This window comes from Loxodonta africana, chromosome 23 (genome assembly GCF_030014295.1).
Source record: "Loxodonta africana isolate mLoxAfr1 chromosome 23, mLoxAfr1.hap2, whole genome shotgun sequence".
NCBI lineage: Eukaryota > Metazoa > Chordata > Mammalia > Proboscidea > Elephantidae > Loxodonta > Loxodonta africana.
In genome coordinates this window covers 72,605,365-72,622,718 of record NC_087364.1, presented here as the reverse complement: position 1 = coordinate 72,622,718, position 17,354 = coordinate 72,605,365, and the positions used below count along the sequence as shown (strand labels likewise).

At 43.1% G+C, this 17,354-nt stretch overlaps 1 protein-coding gene across 1 annotated transcript in view; it reads left to right on the top strand.

Annotated features, from left to right (window-relative positions):
* Positions 1–17,354, top strand: part of PLCH1 (phospholipase C eta 1) — a 255,742-nt gene that overhangs the window by 202,850 nt on the left and 35,538 nt on the right. Inside the window, exons 10-12 of the mRNA XM_064275637.1 lie at positions 4,015–4,186; positions 8,831–8,938; positions 16,044–16,205. Of these exons, the coding sequence (XP_064131707.1) occupies positions 4,015–4,186; positions 8,831–8,938; positions 16,044–16,205 (442 nt within the window). The remainder of the gene's footprint in view (positions 1–4,014; positions 4,187–8,830; positions 8,939–16,043; positions 16,206–17,354) is intronic.

Here is a 17,354-nt window from a genome sequence, read left to right as displayed (position 1 = left end):
AAAAGGTTGGCAGTTCGAATCTATCAGCTGCTCCTTGGAAACCCTATAGGGCAGTTCTACTCCGTCCTATAGGGTCGCTATGAGTTGGAATCGACTTGACGGCAGTGGGTTTGGTTTTTGGTTGACATTTGATAATGTTGACTGTTTCCTTGTTTTCTTGGCTGTCATTGAAACACTCTGTCCTCCATGGCTGTCATTGCTTCTCACTCTCTTTATTTGGTCTGTGGTCTTCTATTCCATTTCCTCACTCATTTAACAGTTAACGTTTCCCAAGGCGTTCCCATTGGTCTACTTTATTTTGGATAATGTCTAACGGTATGTCCAGAACTTTTTCCTAAGCTCCAGACCTACATGGAAAAAATTTCAGTAAAAATTCATCTGATTATCCCATAAAAACCAAAAACCAAACTTGTTGCCATCAAGTCTGTTCCAACTCATAGCGACCCTATAGGACAGAGTAGAACTGCCCCATAGGGTTTCCAAGGAGCAGCTGGTAAATTCGAACTGCCGACTCTTTGGTTAGCAGGTGAACTTGTAACCACTATGCCACCAGGGTTTCACAGGTGCTTCAAAATCAACAAGCATCATTCATTTACTCATTCCATGATATCTAGTGGTGTCTAGCCAGATGCCCTGGGTGCATAAATGGTTAAGCTCATGACTACTGAAAGGCTGGCAGTTTGAATCCACCCAGAGGCACCTTGGAAGATAGGCCTGACAATCTGCTTCCAAGAGGTCACAGCCTTGAAAACCCTGGGGAGCAGTTCTACTCTGCACACGTAGGGGTGCCATGAGTCAGAATTGATTTGGCAGTAAGTACCAACAATGAGAACTCTAAGCCAGACACCTGTGACAGGTACAGGAAGCACAGCACTGAACAGAAGATGAGAGTCCTGCTGTCAAGGAGCTTACACTCCACACTGAACACATCGTGTCATTCTGTCAACCTCCTTATGCCGTTTCCCCTTAGTGAAGGGCAGCACTGTCTACCATTTGGTTTCAGCCAGAAACTCAAGTCATTCTAGACTCCTCCAATTCTTACCAGTTCTATTCCTGAATATCTTTTAACTCCACTGCCTTTGCTGCATTTTCACTTCCCCTTTGGCTCATCTACCACTTGTCCTCCAACGAACGCCATTCAAGGCCTGGCTTCTTCCTTCTCTTCCTGGTTCATCTTCTACCATTGCTTCACACAGACTTGGCTTCTGCCTGCAATGACTGTCTTTTAGCTTCCTCCATGAGCGTTGCTTTTTCCCATCTCCCTGCCCTCACACATGCTATTCTCTGCCTGTAAGCCCCTTCCTCGTTATTCTACCTAATTCCTGCTCATTCTGCAAAACTCTGTTTAAGCCCTGTCCCTCTGGCAAACTTACTGATACCACCAGCTGATTTTTTTTTCTCTCTGTTCTTGGAGCCCTGAACTTATTTCTGTAATACTGTGTAGCACTCTAAAAATCACTGGTTTACTTGCTTTCTTTTAAGCCTTTAAGACCGTGAGCTCACTGTAAACAAGAGGCTGTGTCTTATTCATTCTTTATTGCCTGCTGTGGTGCCTACGATATACCAGATATTCAAGAAATTATTTTGAATTAAAAGAAGTGAATTGAAATTACGATTGCATGATATTAGTTTTGTAGAAGTTAGTAGCCTTTAAAATTTTTTAGTATTTGTTCTTCTCATTAACTAATCATGAAGTTAAAGTGCAGTTCTAATAAGAACACTTGCTACACAGAAGGCTTAGTTTATGGTGTCTTTTCCGTGGAAGAATCTCAAGTACTGAATTCTGGTGGGTCTGCCCTACTGTCATCTCTCCTAGTCTTAACCAGGTTGAAGAAGTAATTTTGCCTTTATTTTCCAATATATGAAATAGGCTGGTGAGAAAATCCACTACCTATGAACTTTTTAGGAGCCTCTAGTGACTTGAAGGAGCCCTGGTGGTACAGTGGTTAAGAGCTCGGCTGCTAACCAAAAGTTCGGCAGTTCAAATCCACCAGCCACTCCTTGGAAACCCTGTGGGGCAGTTCTACTCCGTCCTGTAGGGTTGGTATGAGTTGGAACTGACTCAGTGGCACATAACAAGAAGAAGAGACTTGATAGTCCTTGCAATGAGTTTGGGAACCTTTAGGAGAAAGGTATTTCAAATTAAACAGTTAATAAGCTTTGTTGTGAGGAGACTATCCTGCACATTGCAGAATGACTGTTTTAGTTATCTAGTGCTGCTATAACAGAAATACTGCAAGTAGATGGCTTTAACAAGAGAAATTTATTCTCTCACAGTCTAGTAACTTACAAGTCCAAATTCAGGGTGTCAGCTCCAGGGGAAGGCTTTCCCTCTCTGTGGGTTCTAGAGGAAGACCTCCCCTGGTCGAGGAGCTTCTCAGGTGCAGGAACCCTGTGTCCAAAGGACGCGCTGTGCTCCTGGTTTTGCTTTCTTGGTGGTATGAGGTCCCCAGCTCTCTGCTTGCTTCCCTTTTACCTCTTGAGAGATAAAAGGTGGTGCAGGCCACCCTAGGGAAACTCCCTTTACCTTGGATCAGGGGGGTGACCTGGGTAAGGGTGGTGTTACAATCCCACCGTAATCCTCTCATCATAAAATTACAATCACAAAACGGAGGACAACCACAAAATACTGGGAATCATGGCCTAACCAACTTGACACATATTTTTTGGGGGGACACAATTCAATTCATGACAATGGCTTTCAGCATCTACCCGCTAGGTGCCCATAGATAACCACTCTCCCCACTGTAACAACCCAAAAGTGTCTCCAAACACTGCCTGGTGTCCCTGGGGTTGGGGAAACATAAATCGCTCGTTGAGAAGCACTGCCTAACATTAAGATTGTTAGGTACTAATAGACTTTTTATGACCTGATTGATATTTTACAAATTTATTGTTAAAATTCCCTGCTGTGGTTTCATGGACAACTTGAGGTTGCTGGTTGTTGCTGTTTCTCTGTCTTCCTGACACCCCAGGGTGAAACTTGTGTGAGGACGCAGTGAGCTAAGTGACTGTAGTCAGGTAGCCAAACCACTTTCAGCCTCAAAGGTTCATCTCTAGGCATCAGGTTTTCCTAATGAGATTAGAATGTAATTTCAGAAGGTCATAGCTCAATTGCGGACCTCGCGCTTGTCTTAAAAGCCAACAAATAGAATTTCCTTCTCTATGTGGATATGTTAAGCAATTTACATATGGGTATATAGACTCTGGAAAAAATACATTGCCTATTACTTCTGAAGATACCCTCTGGAAAACTAGAAAAAAAATCAATAAACCTGAATTTGAAATAATTTCTTAAATTATGAGGAAAAAGACAGAAAAGGAGTAAAATCATGTAATTCACCCTGGTTCCCTTCTGCCTACCTGGCAGTGTTTCTGGCTATCTTTGGGTAGTTGTACGTGGGGTTCACATTCTCAGCATGGATGCATTAAGTGCTGATGATGTGAACGCTTGACTGTTCTTTCAAAATAAAGATTAGTATGTAATTTTATAAAAATGATCTAAAATGCTTGATACAGAGGGCTGTGAAACACAGAATTCCCTCCACAGCAATTCTCAAGCTGAGGGCTGATTATGGTTTTTTTTTTTTTAGAGTAAATAGCTGCATCTAATGATATTCAGTGGTCTCTTAGATATTTCTAGACTTCAGAATAAATAAGGCAAAATTACATGAGTTTTCTTTCTTTAGGCTTATTATCTCTTTAAAAAAATTTTTTTTTCTTTTAAAAGATACATAATGTACTTACCATTTTTTTCCTCATAGAAAATATTAAGTCATTCCACACGGATTGGTATTTTTTTCAGCTTTATGCATAGCAAAGGTTATTTGCTCAGAGGAGCTTTTTATAAGTGTGTCTCTAATCTTTCTCATTTTAGAAGCATTTTGATCATGGCTACCATCACATATGCTGTCAGGCATTGTTTGAGAACACAATGAATGCAGAGTAATTTTCAAAAGTCCCCGTGAGTTGCCTTTACCTGATACCTCTGGAACGTGTTGCTGTTTTTCTCAGGTTTCCAGTTATTTTGTCCATCGAGAATCATTGCAGTGTCCAGCAGCAACGGAAGATCGCTCAGTACCTGAAGGGAATATTCCGAGACAAACTGGACCTGTCCTCTGTAGACCCAGGAGACTGCAAGCAACTTCCGAGCCCTCAAAGTCTGAAAGGCAAAATCCTAGTGAAGGTAACTACCTGAAGGAAGGCACTAAGGGCGTTCTGTATTCACTAAGCCGACACTCCCCTAAGGACTGAGAACTGGTTCATCAGGAGAACAAGAAGTAGGGTCAATAACGAAGGGGAGTCTAGATCTGTGAACGCATCTTACTCCAATGTATTTATAGTCATTCCTTCAGAAGATGCTTATTATTGACTGACCGTGTATTCTGGGAGTTCTTAGAAAGTGAGAACATCAGTACCGTAAACCAGATGTTTAATATTTTAGTGTGAAATAGTTCACACTGGAGAGAAGCTCGTGGGCGGAGGGGGTGAGGGAGAAGGGAGGAGAAGACTCTTCATATCCATATCTGAAAGCATTTCTTTCAGAGTCTTCTCTTCTCCCATTTTAAGCTCCAATAACTGTTTGCCAAAAAAAAAAAAAAAAGTATTCACTGTTGATCAGCCTTGGTGTTACGTATGTGAGAAACGCTCAATTCAAACAGGAATGTGGACACAGACACACTGGCCCGTGGGACTCATGGGTATGCCAAGGAGCAGCAGGTGAATAGAATGACATTTCGTAGACAGATTTTCTGAGGGAGGAAATTTGCTACCTGCAATGAATGTTATTAGTGCGAGGAATAACCAGAGAGACTGGTTTGTTGCGTTTTCAGATTGCTAACTGTGTGCAAAAAAACTGTGTAAATGTACTTAATTCCAGTTCATTTTGTGTGTATGGACTAAAACCACCTTTGATGTTCGCATTGTTTTGAGACTGAAAACCTGAAAGGCGCAGTAGGATATTAATATTCAAACCAGCTTGCGTTTTACTTAAGAGGTGTGTGCATAGAAAACGGAGCATCACATAGTGGGATTTGGAAAGTCTGAGTGTAATTTCATAGGAAGCCTTGAACAAGGGCTTTAAGGGAGGGCAACCAATGAGAAAGATGTAAAACGTTCAGAAACTTGATCTTCTAGCAGTTATGTGAAGATCATAGACTTTGAATCCATCAAAGAGGGGTTGTCATTTGCACGTGTAGGAGTGTTTTGAATAAAAGCTCTGTTTTTAATGCAAGAGATAACAGCAAGGTCAGTCTGCTGAAAGTCTTGCTAAAGCAAACCCCTATAGTGAAAACTAATTTCTGACCCTATAGGACAGAGTAGAGCCACCCCATAGGGTTTCCAAGGAGCAGCCGGTGGATTTGAACTGCCGACCTTTTGGTTAGCAGCTATAGCACTTACCCACTACACCGCCAGAATTTCCTACTGCTGTGTTAACCCAGTGCCGTCGAGTTGATTCCGACTCATAACTGCTGTGTTAGGAAATCTAAATGTCAACCTCTACAGCCTTGTCAGGGATTCCGTGTTTCCTCAATAGTCTTTAGCCGCAGTCAGAAGGTTAAAGGCAGAGTAAGTCCATTTGCTTAAAACCCTTCCCTTTCGGACAGTGGAACTCGAAGATGATATTTGGCACAAACTAGTTTAATCCCCTTCTGCGTAACTGGATTTTGGGTCATTTGGCAGAGAATGTCCCAGAGTTCATGGGCAACAGGTTGAATTGGAGCCCAAAAGTCCGAGGCTGTCATTGGAAGGAGTGGCAGCAATGTCTACTGCAAGTGCTTCAAGGGCATCTGAAAACCATTTGCTAGTGGTAACGTTCTCCAAAAGGAGATTTCCTGGATGTGTTGGAGCCCTGGTGGCGTAGTGGGTAAGTGATATGGCTGTTAACCAAAAGGTTGGCAGTTCAAATCTACCAGCAGCTCCTTGGAAACCCTATGGGGGCAGTTCTACTCTGTCCTCTATGGTTGATATGGGCTGGAATCGACTCAACGGCAATGGGTTTTCTTGTGTGTGTGTGTGGACTAGCATATTCTCATTTGAAGTAAAGCCAAAGGATCTCACAAACCTAAAGGATCCTGTTTTCCTTCACGCCTTCATCATCAGAGAGGTATCTCGCCCAAAAGGCAGCATTTGCATGGCTACTTACCACTCTAGAGATTGGCAAGCTGTGTTGTTATAACGCACACACACACACTTTCCAACCATGTATACATACACACTTCCATGTTTCTAAATCTCCTAAAAAATAAACAGTAAGTTCCTTTTGATAAAAAATAGCAAGAAACTTATTAATTTTCCAGACTCTTAGCTACCTGGCCAAGTCTTCCTCTTTTTTAGGTGTGGATTGCAGAGTTCTTTAACTTTCCAGGTGCCGTGCAGCCAAATACCCTGAATGGTTCCAGGCTCTAGTGCTAGTTCTATACACCACGAATGAATCACTCTAATTTTAGAGCATAACTCCTGTATGAAATAGTATGTAGATTGGGAAGGGATCCCTAGGAGACACCTAGGTCATTTTTTGTGTATTTTTTTTTTTATACTAGACCACAATTAAGTTCATAAGTCACATAAAACCCTACCCAGGTTTACTCTGAAATATATATATATATATAAAATATTTCAATAGACTGTTTTTTTAGAGCAGTTTTAGGCCTATGGAAAAACTGTGAAGAAAGTATAGAAATTTCTCATGTCCCCTCACAGTTTCTCCTGTTATTAACATCTTGCATTCACATGGTACATCTGTTACAACTGATGAACCAATATTGAAAAAAAAAAAAAGAAACCCATTGCCATTGAGTCAATTCTGACTCATAGAGACCCTATAGGACAAAGTAGAACTGCCTCATAGGGTTTCCAAGGCTGTAAATCTTTATGGAAGCAGATTGCCACATCTTTGTCTCATGGAGTGGCTGGTGGATTTGAACTGCCAACATTTCGGTTAGCAGCCTAGTGCTTGACCACTGTGCTACCAGGCCTTCTTAACAAATATCAACACATTATTTTTATTAACTAAATAAGGTCCATAGTTCAGTTAATTTATCAGGAGGGAGCAGTCCTTGGACATCATGCTTGGTGAAGTAGAGTGTCAGCAAAAGAGAGGAAGACCCTCAATGAGATGTATTGACAAAGTGGTTATAACAATGGGCTCAAACATAACAACAGTTGTGAGGATGGTGCAGGACCGGGCAGTGTTTTCGTTCTGTTGTACATAGGGTTGCTATGAGTCAGAATCAACTTGGTAGCACCTAACGACAACAACAACAGCAGAGCCAAAATACACAATGGAGGCAGAGCGTTGTCCTACGTCACGGCAGTTGCTGCTGTGGGATCTAACGTGCCCTCTCTTTTCTCCAGTGGTTGTCATGTGCAGTAAATGCCTTGGAAGAAGACAGTTCTGCTTTGTCCTGTAGGGTTGCTATGAGTTGGAATTGACTGGACAGCAATGGGCTTCACTCATTAGAAGGGAGTCACTAGGTTCAGCCCACACTCAAGGGGACGGGATTACAGAAGAACTTGAATAGTTGGAGGTGGAAACCATTGGGAGTCGTTTTAGAGGCTACTGACCACGTAGCCTCAGTGGCCTTGACCACTTAGCCTCAGAGCCTGGTTCTCTGCCCTAACCCCTACTCTCTAGAAGATAAACCAAAATGGAACCCATTGCCATCCAGTCAGTTCTGACTCATGGCAACCCCCCCATGTGTGCTGAGTAGAACTGTGCTCCATAAGGTTTTCAAGGCTATGTATGGCCTTTGGAAGCAGATCGCTCGTCTTCCAAGGTACCTGTTGGTGTGTTCAAACTGCCTACCTTTCCACCTTTTGGCAAATAACCATGTGTGCTACTGGGGACTCCTTCTCTAGACGATATTATTGTTGGGAGCCATCAGGTTGATTCTGACTCAAAGCGACCCCGTTTGACAGAGTAGAACTGCACAGTAGGGTTTTCTTGGCTGTAATCTTCTTGGAAGCAAATTGCTAGGTCTTGGCTCCCGTGGAGCCACTGGGTCGGTTTGAACCAACAACCTTTCAGTTAGCAGCTGAGTGCTTAACTATTATGCCACGAGGGCTCCTTTCTCTAGAAGATACTTCTATTCAATTTTTAATGAAAATTTCTTTCTGTTTGTGAGTGAGAAGCCGGGCTGAAAATCTTGCCCAGTGCTGCTGCTTTTTACTTAACTCTAGCTTTTTCTCAGTATAAATTGATAAATACAGTAAAGGAGAAAATAACTGCCACCCGTAACTCAGATAATAACTACTTTCCTTTCCAAGGTTCTTCCCTATTTTTTTAAATATATAATTCTATAATTTTTATTTCTTAATATTATATCATAAGAATTTTCCTTATTGTCAGAAAGCCCCTGGTTTTTATAGTGTGTTGGTGAGTGATTCAAGATGGCCTACAGAGAGTGTTCAAGCTGGGGAGGGTCTCACCGCATCGCCTGTGAACGAAGGGGCTTACCAAACAGAGAGGGGGCAGTCCTAAGTGGAAAGGGCTTATGTAAGTGAAATTTAACCTGCTTAGAAGAACAAGCTGCTTTTAGTATGTTGGTTGTATATAATGGGATGGAGGTAATGCTTGTTATGGTGAATCATATATTTCTGAAAAGACATCTAGTGTTTTATTTTTAAATACAGCACCATTAATTAATTGTATTTAATTGAAAGTAATATGAGGGACTCTTCTTGGAAGGCCCTTCTCCCCTTGTTTTACCCGTAGTTCAAACTCTCTGCCTTTTTGTCAGTCTGAAGTAACAAGTGGCCAAGGTCCACCACATTAAGGTCCACCACATTATGTTTTCATGTTGAAGTTGGGTATTTTCTTCCATTTCAGGGCAAGAAGTTGCCTTATCACCTTGGGGATGATGCGGAGGAAGGGGAAGTCTCTGATGAGGACAGTGCAGATGAAATTGAAGACGAGTGCAAGTTCAAGCTCCATTACGTAAGTTACAGGCTTGGCTTACTTCTTCACCTCAGTTCCCTCCAGTGTGAGTGGGATTCCAGATTGCGGATGGTGGGATCCTTACAAATATGGGCAGATGTTGCCCATTTGGTCTTCTATACTTGATTGAACTAAGAAGCACGTTCTTCAAGTGTGTTATTTGTGTTTTATAGTCGTGTTTGATGTTTTTTTGTGAATTTTGTTCTACATTTTTCTCCCACTCTGTCCGAGACAGTCTATTGTGATCCCTGTCAGAGCGATGGGTAGCAGCCGGGCACCATGTAGTTGTTCTGGGCTTAGGCTGATGCAGGCTGTGGCACTTGTGGTCCATCAGCCCTTTGGATTAACATTTTCTGTGTGTCTTTGGTTTTCTTCATTCTCCTTTGCTCTGGATGGGATGGGACCAGTAGATGTATTTTAGATGACTGCTCGCAAGTTTTTAAGACCCCAGATTCTACTCACCAAAGGTAGATGTAGAACGTTTTCTTTATGAACTATGTTATGCCAGGTGGCCTAGATGACCCTCACGACTATGGTCCCCAGCCCTCAGCCCCTGTAACTCAGTCTCTCAGTGTGTTTGGATGTGTCTAGGAACCTTCTATGACTGTGCCTGGGTTAAGCTGTGCTGACTTTCCATATATTGTGTATTGCCTTTCCCTTCGCCAAAGTTAACACTTATCTACTATCTAGTTAGTGATCTCCCCCTCCCTTGTAACCATCAAAGATTGTTTCTTTCTGTGTGTAAATCTTTCCTTGAGTTTTTATAATAGTGTTCTCGTACAGTATTTGTTCTTTTGTGATTGACTTATTTCACTCAGCATAATGTCCTCCAGATTCATCCATATTGTTAGATGTTTCACAAATTCAGCATTGTTCTTTGTTGTTGTATAGTATTCTGTTGTGTGTATGTACCATAATTTTTTTATCCATTCATCTGTTGATGGGCACTTAGGTTGTAGGTACCTGTTCTTATTTCATTTTTCCTTGTTATGGTTTTTTTAAGCTCATGTTTTCCTTCATATTTTTGAACATCTGAATATACTTATTTTAAAATAAAAGAGTGAATTTTCATTCTATTTGTTGATTTTTTTTGTTTGTTTTTCTGTCTTAGTTTTTCTTCATGGGTTTTAGAATTGCGGATTGAAAACTCAATTTTGAGTGGAATGTTTTTTCCTCCTACTCTCTCTCTTTCTGTATTCACCCTCCCAATCTGGTTTTGGGGTTGCTTTCACCTGAAACCTGAGTTCACCCCCCACCATCACACATAGATTCCTCTCTCCCACTGGTGATGTTAAAGATACCATAGATCCAATAGCCAAGCAAAAGTTCCTCCCTCTTTTGATAACAAACTTTATATCTTTCACGCAGTAGTCTTTTTTAACTGCAAGGAACCCACCCCAGCTTTTTTCACCACTTGGCTTCATATGGAGCTCTAGTGGCACAGTGGTTAAGAGCTATGGCTGCTAACCAAATGGTTGGCAGTTTGAATCCAGCCACTCCTTAGAAACCCTATGGGCAGCTCTACTGTGTCCTATAGGGTCTCAATGAGTTGGAATCAACTCGATGGCAATGATTTTGGTTTATTTCTTTCTCTTTGGGGGGCTTCATGTTGTGAGGCTAGCTCTGATTTCCCACGGCACGTAGGCACGTGTAGTCTCTATTACACCGTGAGATGTGAATCCTTAGCCACCTCTGTCTGCTTTGGATGTGGAGCTAAGGCACACTTACGACCTGCAGAAGATGTTGCTTATGCTATTTTTTACCAGGTTATGACTTTTCTGTCTTTTAAAAAATTTTGTCTATCACTGGCAGAGGAGGGTACTTCAAAGCTTAAGCTCACACTGCCATGTGTAAGCCCACATGTATGTACACACCCAGTTCGCATTCACTTCAGACTGCTTTTATTTCAAGTGTATGAAGAATTGTTACTCTATTAAGATCTTAAATAGATGCTTGATAGCTCCAAAGAAATATTGCTTTTTGCTACTTTTCTGACATTATTCTATTATTTTTATACCTGTACTAAAATCAGCTTTTAAATTCCAAACGGTTATTGAGCCCTACTAAGCACTATGCTAAGCACGTTATTTACAAGTTCTCATTGTAACCCCATAACGAGGTATAAACTCTCATTTCTGACATTTTACAGATAAGAGAAAATAGAGGTGGGAGGGGTGAAGTGACTTGTCCAAGGCTGTGGTTATATGAATTTTCTAGTGTTAAGATAACTACTATACCTGACCATTTATTTAGACTCTGGCTTATTTGAGGAAATCTTGATTTTGTGAAACAGCTTCTCATTCCATATTACCTAAGCGTGATTACATGAAACAAGCTCCCCAAAACTGCCATAATCTTTCCAGCCAATGTGATTAATTCAGATGAGGAAAAATACATAGGTCATCCTTGATCACAGGGATAATATTGATTATGTATTCATCCTCAAATTTGTGTCTCTTGGAGAGTTTACCTAGCTGGAAAGACAATTATCTCACAGGAAGCAAATAATGAACAACACACTTCACTGAACTCGCATTCTGCTAAATCAGTACCAAATGGTTTTACCAGGGGAGGGTTCAGGGTTGATTGGAATGCCCAGACAGGACGCACGAGAGGCTGTGTAGCAGAGGCAGTAAACACAGACTCTGCGGCCAGACTGCCTGGGTTCAAAGCCTGGCTGCGCCCCTTCTTAACTGTGTGACTTTGGGGAGCTCACCCACCTCTCTGTGCCTCAGTTTCCTTATCCTCATCTTCTGAACAGGCATAATAATAATACCTCACAAGTTGCTCTGGCTCCCTCTCTGCCTGACTGCCACCTCCATGGGTTGCACTCACACTTCTGGGAGAGGGCTGCCCCAGGTGGCTCTGCACTACGGTGGCAGTGTCCCCACCTGCTGAAAGTGATGCCTCACCTGGAAGAGGAGCAGACCGACAACCCAAGGGACCCCCACAGCATTGCACAAGTCATTGTGTGATGGGCGATACAATCTGGAGAACCCTGAAGTCCAAAGTCTCACTCCTGATCTTCCTGAGGGTCTCTACTATTTAATTTAAAGGGCTGTTGCTATTTGAGAGCATCTCGAGATGCACAGAAAGAATGAAGATTCTAAATTCTGTCTGACTTTTATTGAGAGCCAAATTAATCATTAAACCCACTGCTGTGGAGTTGATTCTGACCCATAGCAGCCCTATAGGACAGAGTAGAACTGCCCCGTAGGGTTTCCAAGGCTGTAATCTTTATGGGAGCAGACTACCACATCTTTCTGCCACAGAGCAACTGGTGGGCTTGAACTGCTGACCTCTCGGTTAGCAGCAGAGCTCTTAATCAGCATACCACAGGGGCTCTGAAATTAATCAGCAGGCTCTGTATTTTAAGAATAAGCAGTTGTTCCCAGTCGGTAATACAAATCATCCGCAGCCTCTGGTGTGGTTGTATAAATTAGACTCTTTACATACTAAAGGAACAAAATAAAAAAAAAAAAAAAGGAAAAAAGCTATGATGAAGACTAAGTAAGCTCAAACTCTGTAAAGAACTCAGAACAGCGCCTGCCCGTGACTTGCGCTCAGTAGACATTGTTCTCACCTGTAACAGGAGTTGCAGCGGCAGCACGGTCATCACTAACGTAGGTGCTGAGCTGGTTCTTGACCAGAAGGACAGGTTTTAACGGAGCTGAGGGAGCAGGCAGGAGACAGGGATGGCTGGGAAGCAGCTTTCCTTCAGCCTAAGACCTTCAGGTAATGGGCTTGTTGTTGTTGTTAGGTACCGTCATCAGTTCCAACTCATGGCAACCCTATACACAACGGAACGAAACACTGCCTGGTCCTGAGCCATCCTCACAATTGTTGTTATGCTTGAGCCCATTTTTGCAGCCACTGTGTCAATCCATCTCATTGAGGGCGTTCCTCTTTTTTGATGACCTTCTACCTTACCAAGCATGATGTCCTTCTCCAGGGACTGGTCCTTCCTGATAACATGTCCAAAGTACGTGAGATGACGTCTCGCTATCCTTGCTTCTGAGGAGCATTCTGACTGTACTTCTTCCAAGACAGATTTGTTTCTTCTTCTGACATAGAAAATTCTTTGGGCTTGGAAAACTATACAAAAACCCAAACCAAAATGAACCCATTGCCATGGAGTCGATGCCAACTCATAGTGACTCTATAGGACAGAGTAGAACTGCCCTTAGGGTTTCCAAGGCTGGAATCTTTATGGAAGCAGACGATGGCCACACCTTTCACCCACAGTTAGTATATATTATCCTTCCTGCCTCCAGACTCTAGTCCAGGGGGAAGAAAGACATTTTGGGATGATGAGTTACTCTAGTGTTTTTAAAGCAGAGGTCTTCAGCTTTGGGTGGACTTTGGAATAACTGGGGAGCTTTCAAAAATCCTGATACCTGGGGCCCAGCCCAGAGATTCTGATATCACTGGGGCAGGGTGTGGCCTGGACAGTGGGATTTTTGAAAGCTCCCCTGTTTGAGCATCACTGAGCACCACTGTTTGAAAGGGTCCCTCCTAGGGGGCAGCAGCCCTCCAAGCCAATTCCCCTCTTTCCTTTTCCTTCCCGGCCAGAAGTGGCGGTTGTGGTTCTAGGCAGCCCTCTGCTTTCCCAGTGACCTTTCACTTTTATGCTGCAGACAAAACAAGAATATGTTTGCTATATTTATTTGTGGTGCAGAGATTCTGCCATCAAATTTCCCTCACAGAAAAGAAAACTGAGAGCCCTCACTGCTTCATTGAGGAAGCTACTGTTGGCTGCATTAAATGGCTCCTCCCCACCTGCCATCCCCAGCACCCTCCGTCTCCCACTGGTTCTGGGCACAAAAGAGCAAGATGTGTGTAGCTTTCGGCTGTGGTCCCTGGCGCAGATTCACGGTGGCTCACAGGGCGAGGGGTCAAGTGTCTGGCTCGGGTTCCTTTCACTAGAGCTATCAGGTTCCAGGCCCAAATGAGAATATATGAATAAAACCTCAGCCACAGATTTATTTGTTCTCCACAGCTGCTAATTTTCTCTCTGTGTAAACTATAGAGAAGAAAAAGGCCAACAGACAGAAATATCATTCTTTCAGCAACTCCCCGTGTTCCAAGGACATTCACTATTTAAGCAGCTCCAGCCTGCCCTGGCTTTATATTCTTAGCCTTGCTTTGTTGACAGCGAAAGGGTCTTGGCCTGATGACCGACCACCAGTCATCTCCTCACTGCCTCTGAGTCTGTGAGGCCCTGAGCCAGAAAGGAAAGCCACGCTGATTTGGGGCTTTCTGTGTGGCACCCTAGGTGCCGCTTACACTTCTTTTTACCCTCACAACAAATGCACCCCCCTCCAGGCAGTGGCTCACTGGATCCAATGCCCTGGGAGTTCTAGACCTGGAGTTCTTTTGTCGGATCTGCTTCTGACCTTAACTGAAACCTTACTGGCTCTCTTCCACAGAGGGATTATGGGGACCTGTTTCCAAGGAATCATGATAAGAATAGTGATTGTCTCAACTATGAGCCTGGCGATTAGCTTGACTCAGTAACTTATCTTTTCCTGAGGTAACACAGGAGAGATGACTGCAGCATTGTAGAGTGAAGTAGACGCAGGGTTTGGAATCGAAAGTCTTAGGTTCAAGTCCCAATTCAGCCACTTCACAGGCACTTGTGTTTGTACAAGTTGCTGAAGCTTCCTGCCTCTGTGTCGTTATAAGTATTCTCGACCACTTGGACAGAAATGGACAGGCATGCAGGGTCTCTTCTCAGATCCCGGTTGCATCTGTTGTCTGTGCTTTCCATTGGTGCCTGCGCAGAGCAGAGTAGAATATTTCAGTTCACCCCTTTGCTAGCACAGTGGGGTGTTAGTACCTGATGTAAACACAGCTCCTTTTCTTCTTTGCATTTCCTTTGGGGCCTGAGGGCTTCCAGGGAAGTGGATTGCCTCATTAATTGGGTATATTAAAGGGTATACCAATGCATGTGATATTAATATAGGGAAATTCAATATCCTATCCTGAGGTAGATTTTTTTGTTTGTTTAATTTCCCTTAGGGCATCTATACTGCTTTGCTCTCACAGGATTAAATGAAAATGAATGCGTTACTGGAAAACTCCCACCCATTCTTTAGGGTTCAAATCTAACGACCTCTCAGGGACAAGTTTGCAAGTGGAGTGAACTTTTGGTGGGAATTATTCTTGTAGGGGTAGTACCCCTTCTTCTCCTTGGGTGGGCTGGGTTTTGGAAGTAGTGGAGGAATTCACAGGGAGGTGTAGGACACAGAGAAAGCTAAAAAAGGACCTGAGAAGCAGAGGAGCCGTGAGCAGGGGTTGGCCCCTTATTTCCAGGCTGAGTGACATGGCCAACAAAGCTCTGTTGGTCAAGACTTCAAGGAAATCTGTCTCCAGATCATCTAACAAGGATTCCATGAGCCACCATCTGGACACAGGCACAGCTTTGTTATCCAAAACCCTTGAAATTAGTTGCCATCTTCAAGTAATTACAATGACAAATCATGGCAGGTCAGCATGGAGTTCCTTCTGACTACACAGTGGCCCAGAGGCAGCAGGGAAATATTATCTCACAATAAATCCTCAACCCCAGAGATGATTCCCACAGCATTCTTTTCCCCTTAGCGAAGGAAGATGATTTTCTTTTTTAATGACGTATTCTTGCTTAAATTTGCCTATGTAGGTATAGAAAGTTTAGTCTCTGAAAACTTTCCCTGGCTTTCTCTGTATTGAAAGCATGAAGTAGCATCGTCGGAAGGGCTTTGAAGTCCTGCATTTGAATCCTGACTCTGTTGCTTGCTAGCTTTGTAACCTTGAGCCACTTAATCTCTGCATCAGTTTCTGCATCTCTGAAATGGGAATGGTAATACTGCCTTTATAAGGTTCTTGAGGATTGAATGCAGTCACAGGAAGAGTGGATGGCAGAGAGTGAGTTCATAATAAATGGTAGCCATTATTATTATAGGATTGGCAGGAGAGATCAAAATAGTACAATGAGCTTAACTTCTTAGAGGTAATTGAGAGAGAATCAAATTATAGAAGCAATGTTGGCTTGAACTAAGGGTCTATTCTAATTGATTCCATGTTTCTTTGGGGGAAATTATTTGCATTGCTTAATTCTTTACAGAATAACGGGACCACTGAACATCAGGTAGAATCTTTCATAAGGAAAAAACTGGAGTCGCTGTTAAGAGAATCTCAAATTCGAGACAAAGAAGATCCTGATAGTTTCACGGTGAGGGCACTATTGAAGGCCACTCATGAAGGCTTAAATGTCCATCTGAAGCAGGTATGGAACTCCCCTCCTGTCCTTGTCCTTTGACAGAAAGAAAGAAAGCACCTCATGCATGTCTCTAATGATTTGTCCTTTGGGCAATGTTCCTCCAGCTTCCGTTAAGAACTTGGCTGCTAATCAAAGGTTGGCAATTCAAATCCACCAGCCACTCCTTGGAAACCCTAAGGGGCAGTTCTACTCTGTCCTATAGGGTCGCTGTGAGTTGGAATCAACTGGATGGCAATGGGTTTGGTTTGGTTTATTGCTTGAGAAAGGGAAGTCTTTTCTTGCAAAATGGTCTGTTTGGGAGATAGTTAAAGGTGAATGGAAGCGGTAGGGGGTGGGGTGGGGTGGAAATGGCTCAAATACGACCTCACTGGGATCCTCCTGACAAAGCTCACTGCCCCTGGACTCCTCTTACCAATGTATGCTTGTGTGAGGGAGGGGTTTCAGCCTCTGCCCTCTCCACCTTCAGTCACCAGCTGCTCTGAACGTGTGTCCCATCTGTCTGCCTCTCCTCTTCTCCACGGCCAGTGTCCTAACCATGGCCATTGTCATTTCTTACCTAGACTTATCTTGCCCTCCCATCAACCTAATCTCTACTCTGAAATCTGCATGATTTTTAACAAATGGAATTCTGATCATGTCACTTCACTGTTTAAAATTCTTCAGTGGCTTCTCATTATGCTTGGAATAAATTCCAAACTCCTTAACCAGGATTTCAAAGACCTGCATGATTACATTCTTGCCTATCTCTCCTGTCTCAGATCTCTCATTTTTCCTGTCACGCCACCTCCCACCCCACCGTAATTGTCTTTACATGGCACAGTCTTTCCTCACATTTTCTTCCCTCTGCCTGGAACATTCCATCCCTAAATCTTTAGTTAGCTGTTACTCAGTCTTTTAGGAGTCCCTGGGCTACGGCTGTTAACGAAAAGGTCAGCAGTTCAAATCCGCCAGGCGCTCCTTGGAAACTCTATGGGGCAGTTCTACTCTGTCTTACAGGGTCGCTATGAGTTGACATCAACTCGGTGGCAACGGGTGTGGTTTTTGTGGGTTTTTTTAGGGTGGCACAAGTGGTTAAGTGCTTGGTTACTAACCGAAAATTGGTTTGAATCTACCCAGAGGCCCCTTAGAAGAAAGGCCTGGTGATGTACTTCTGAG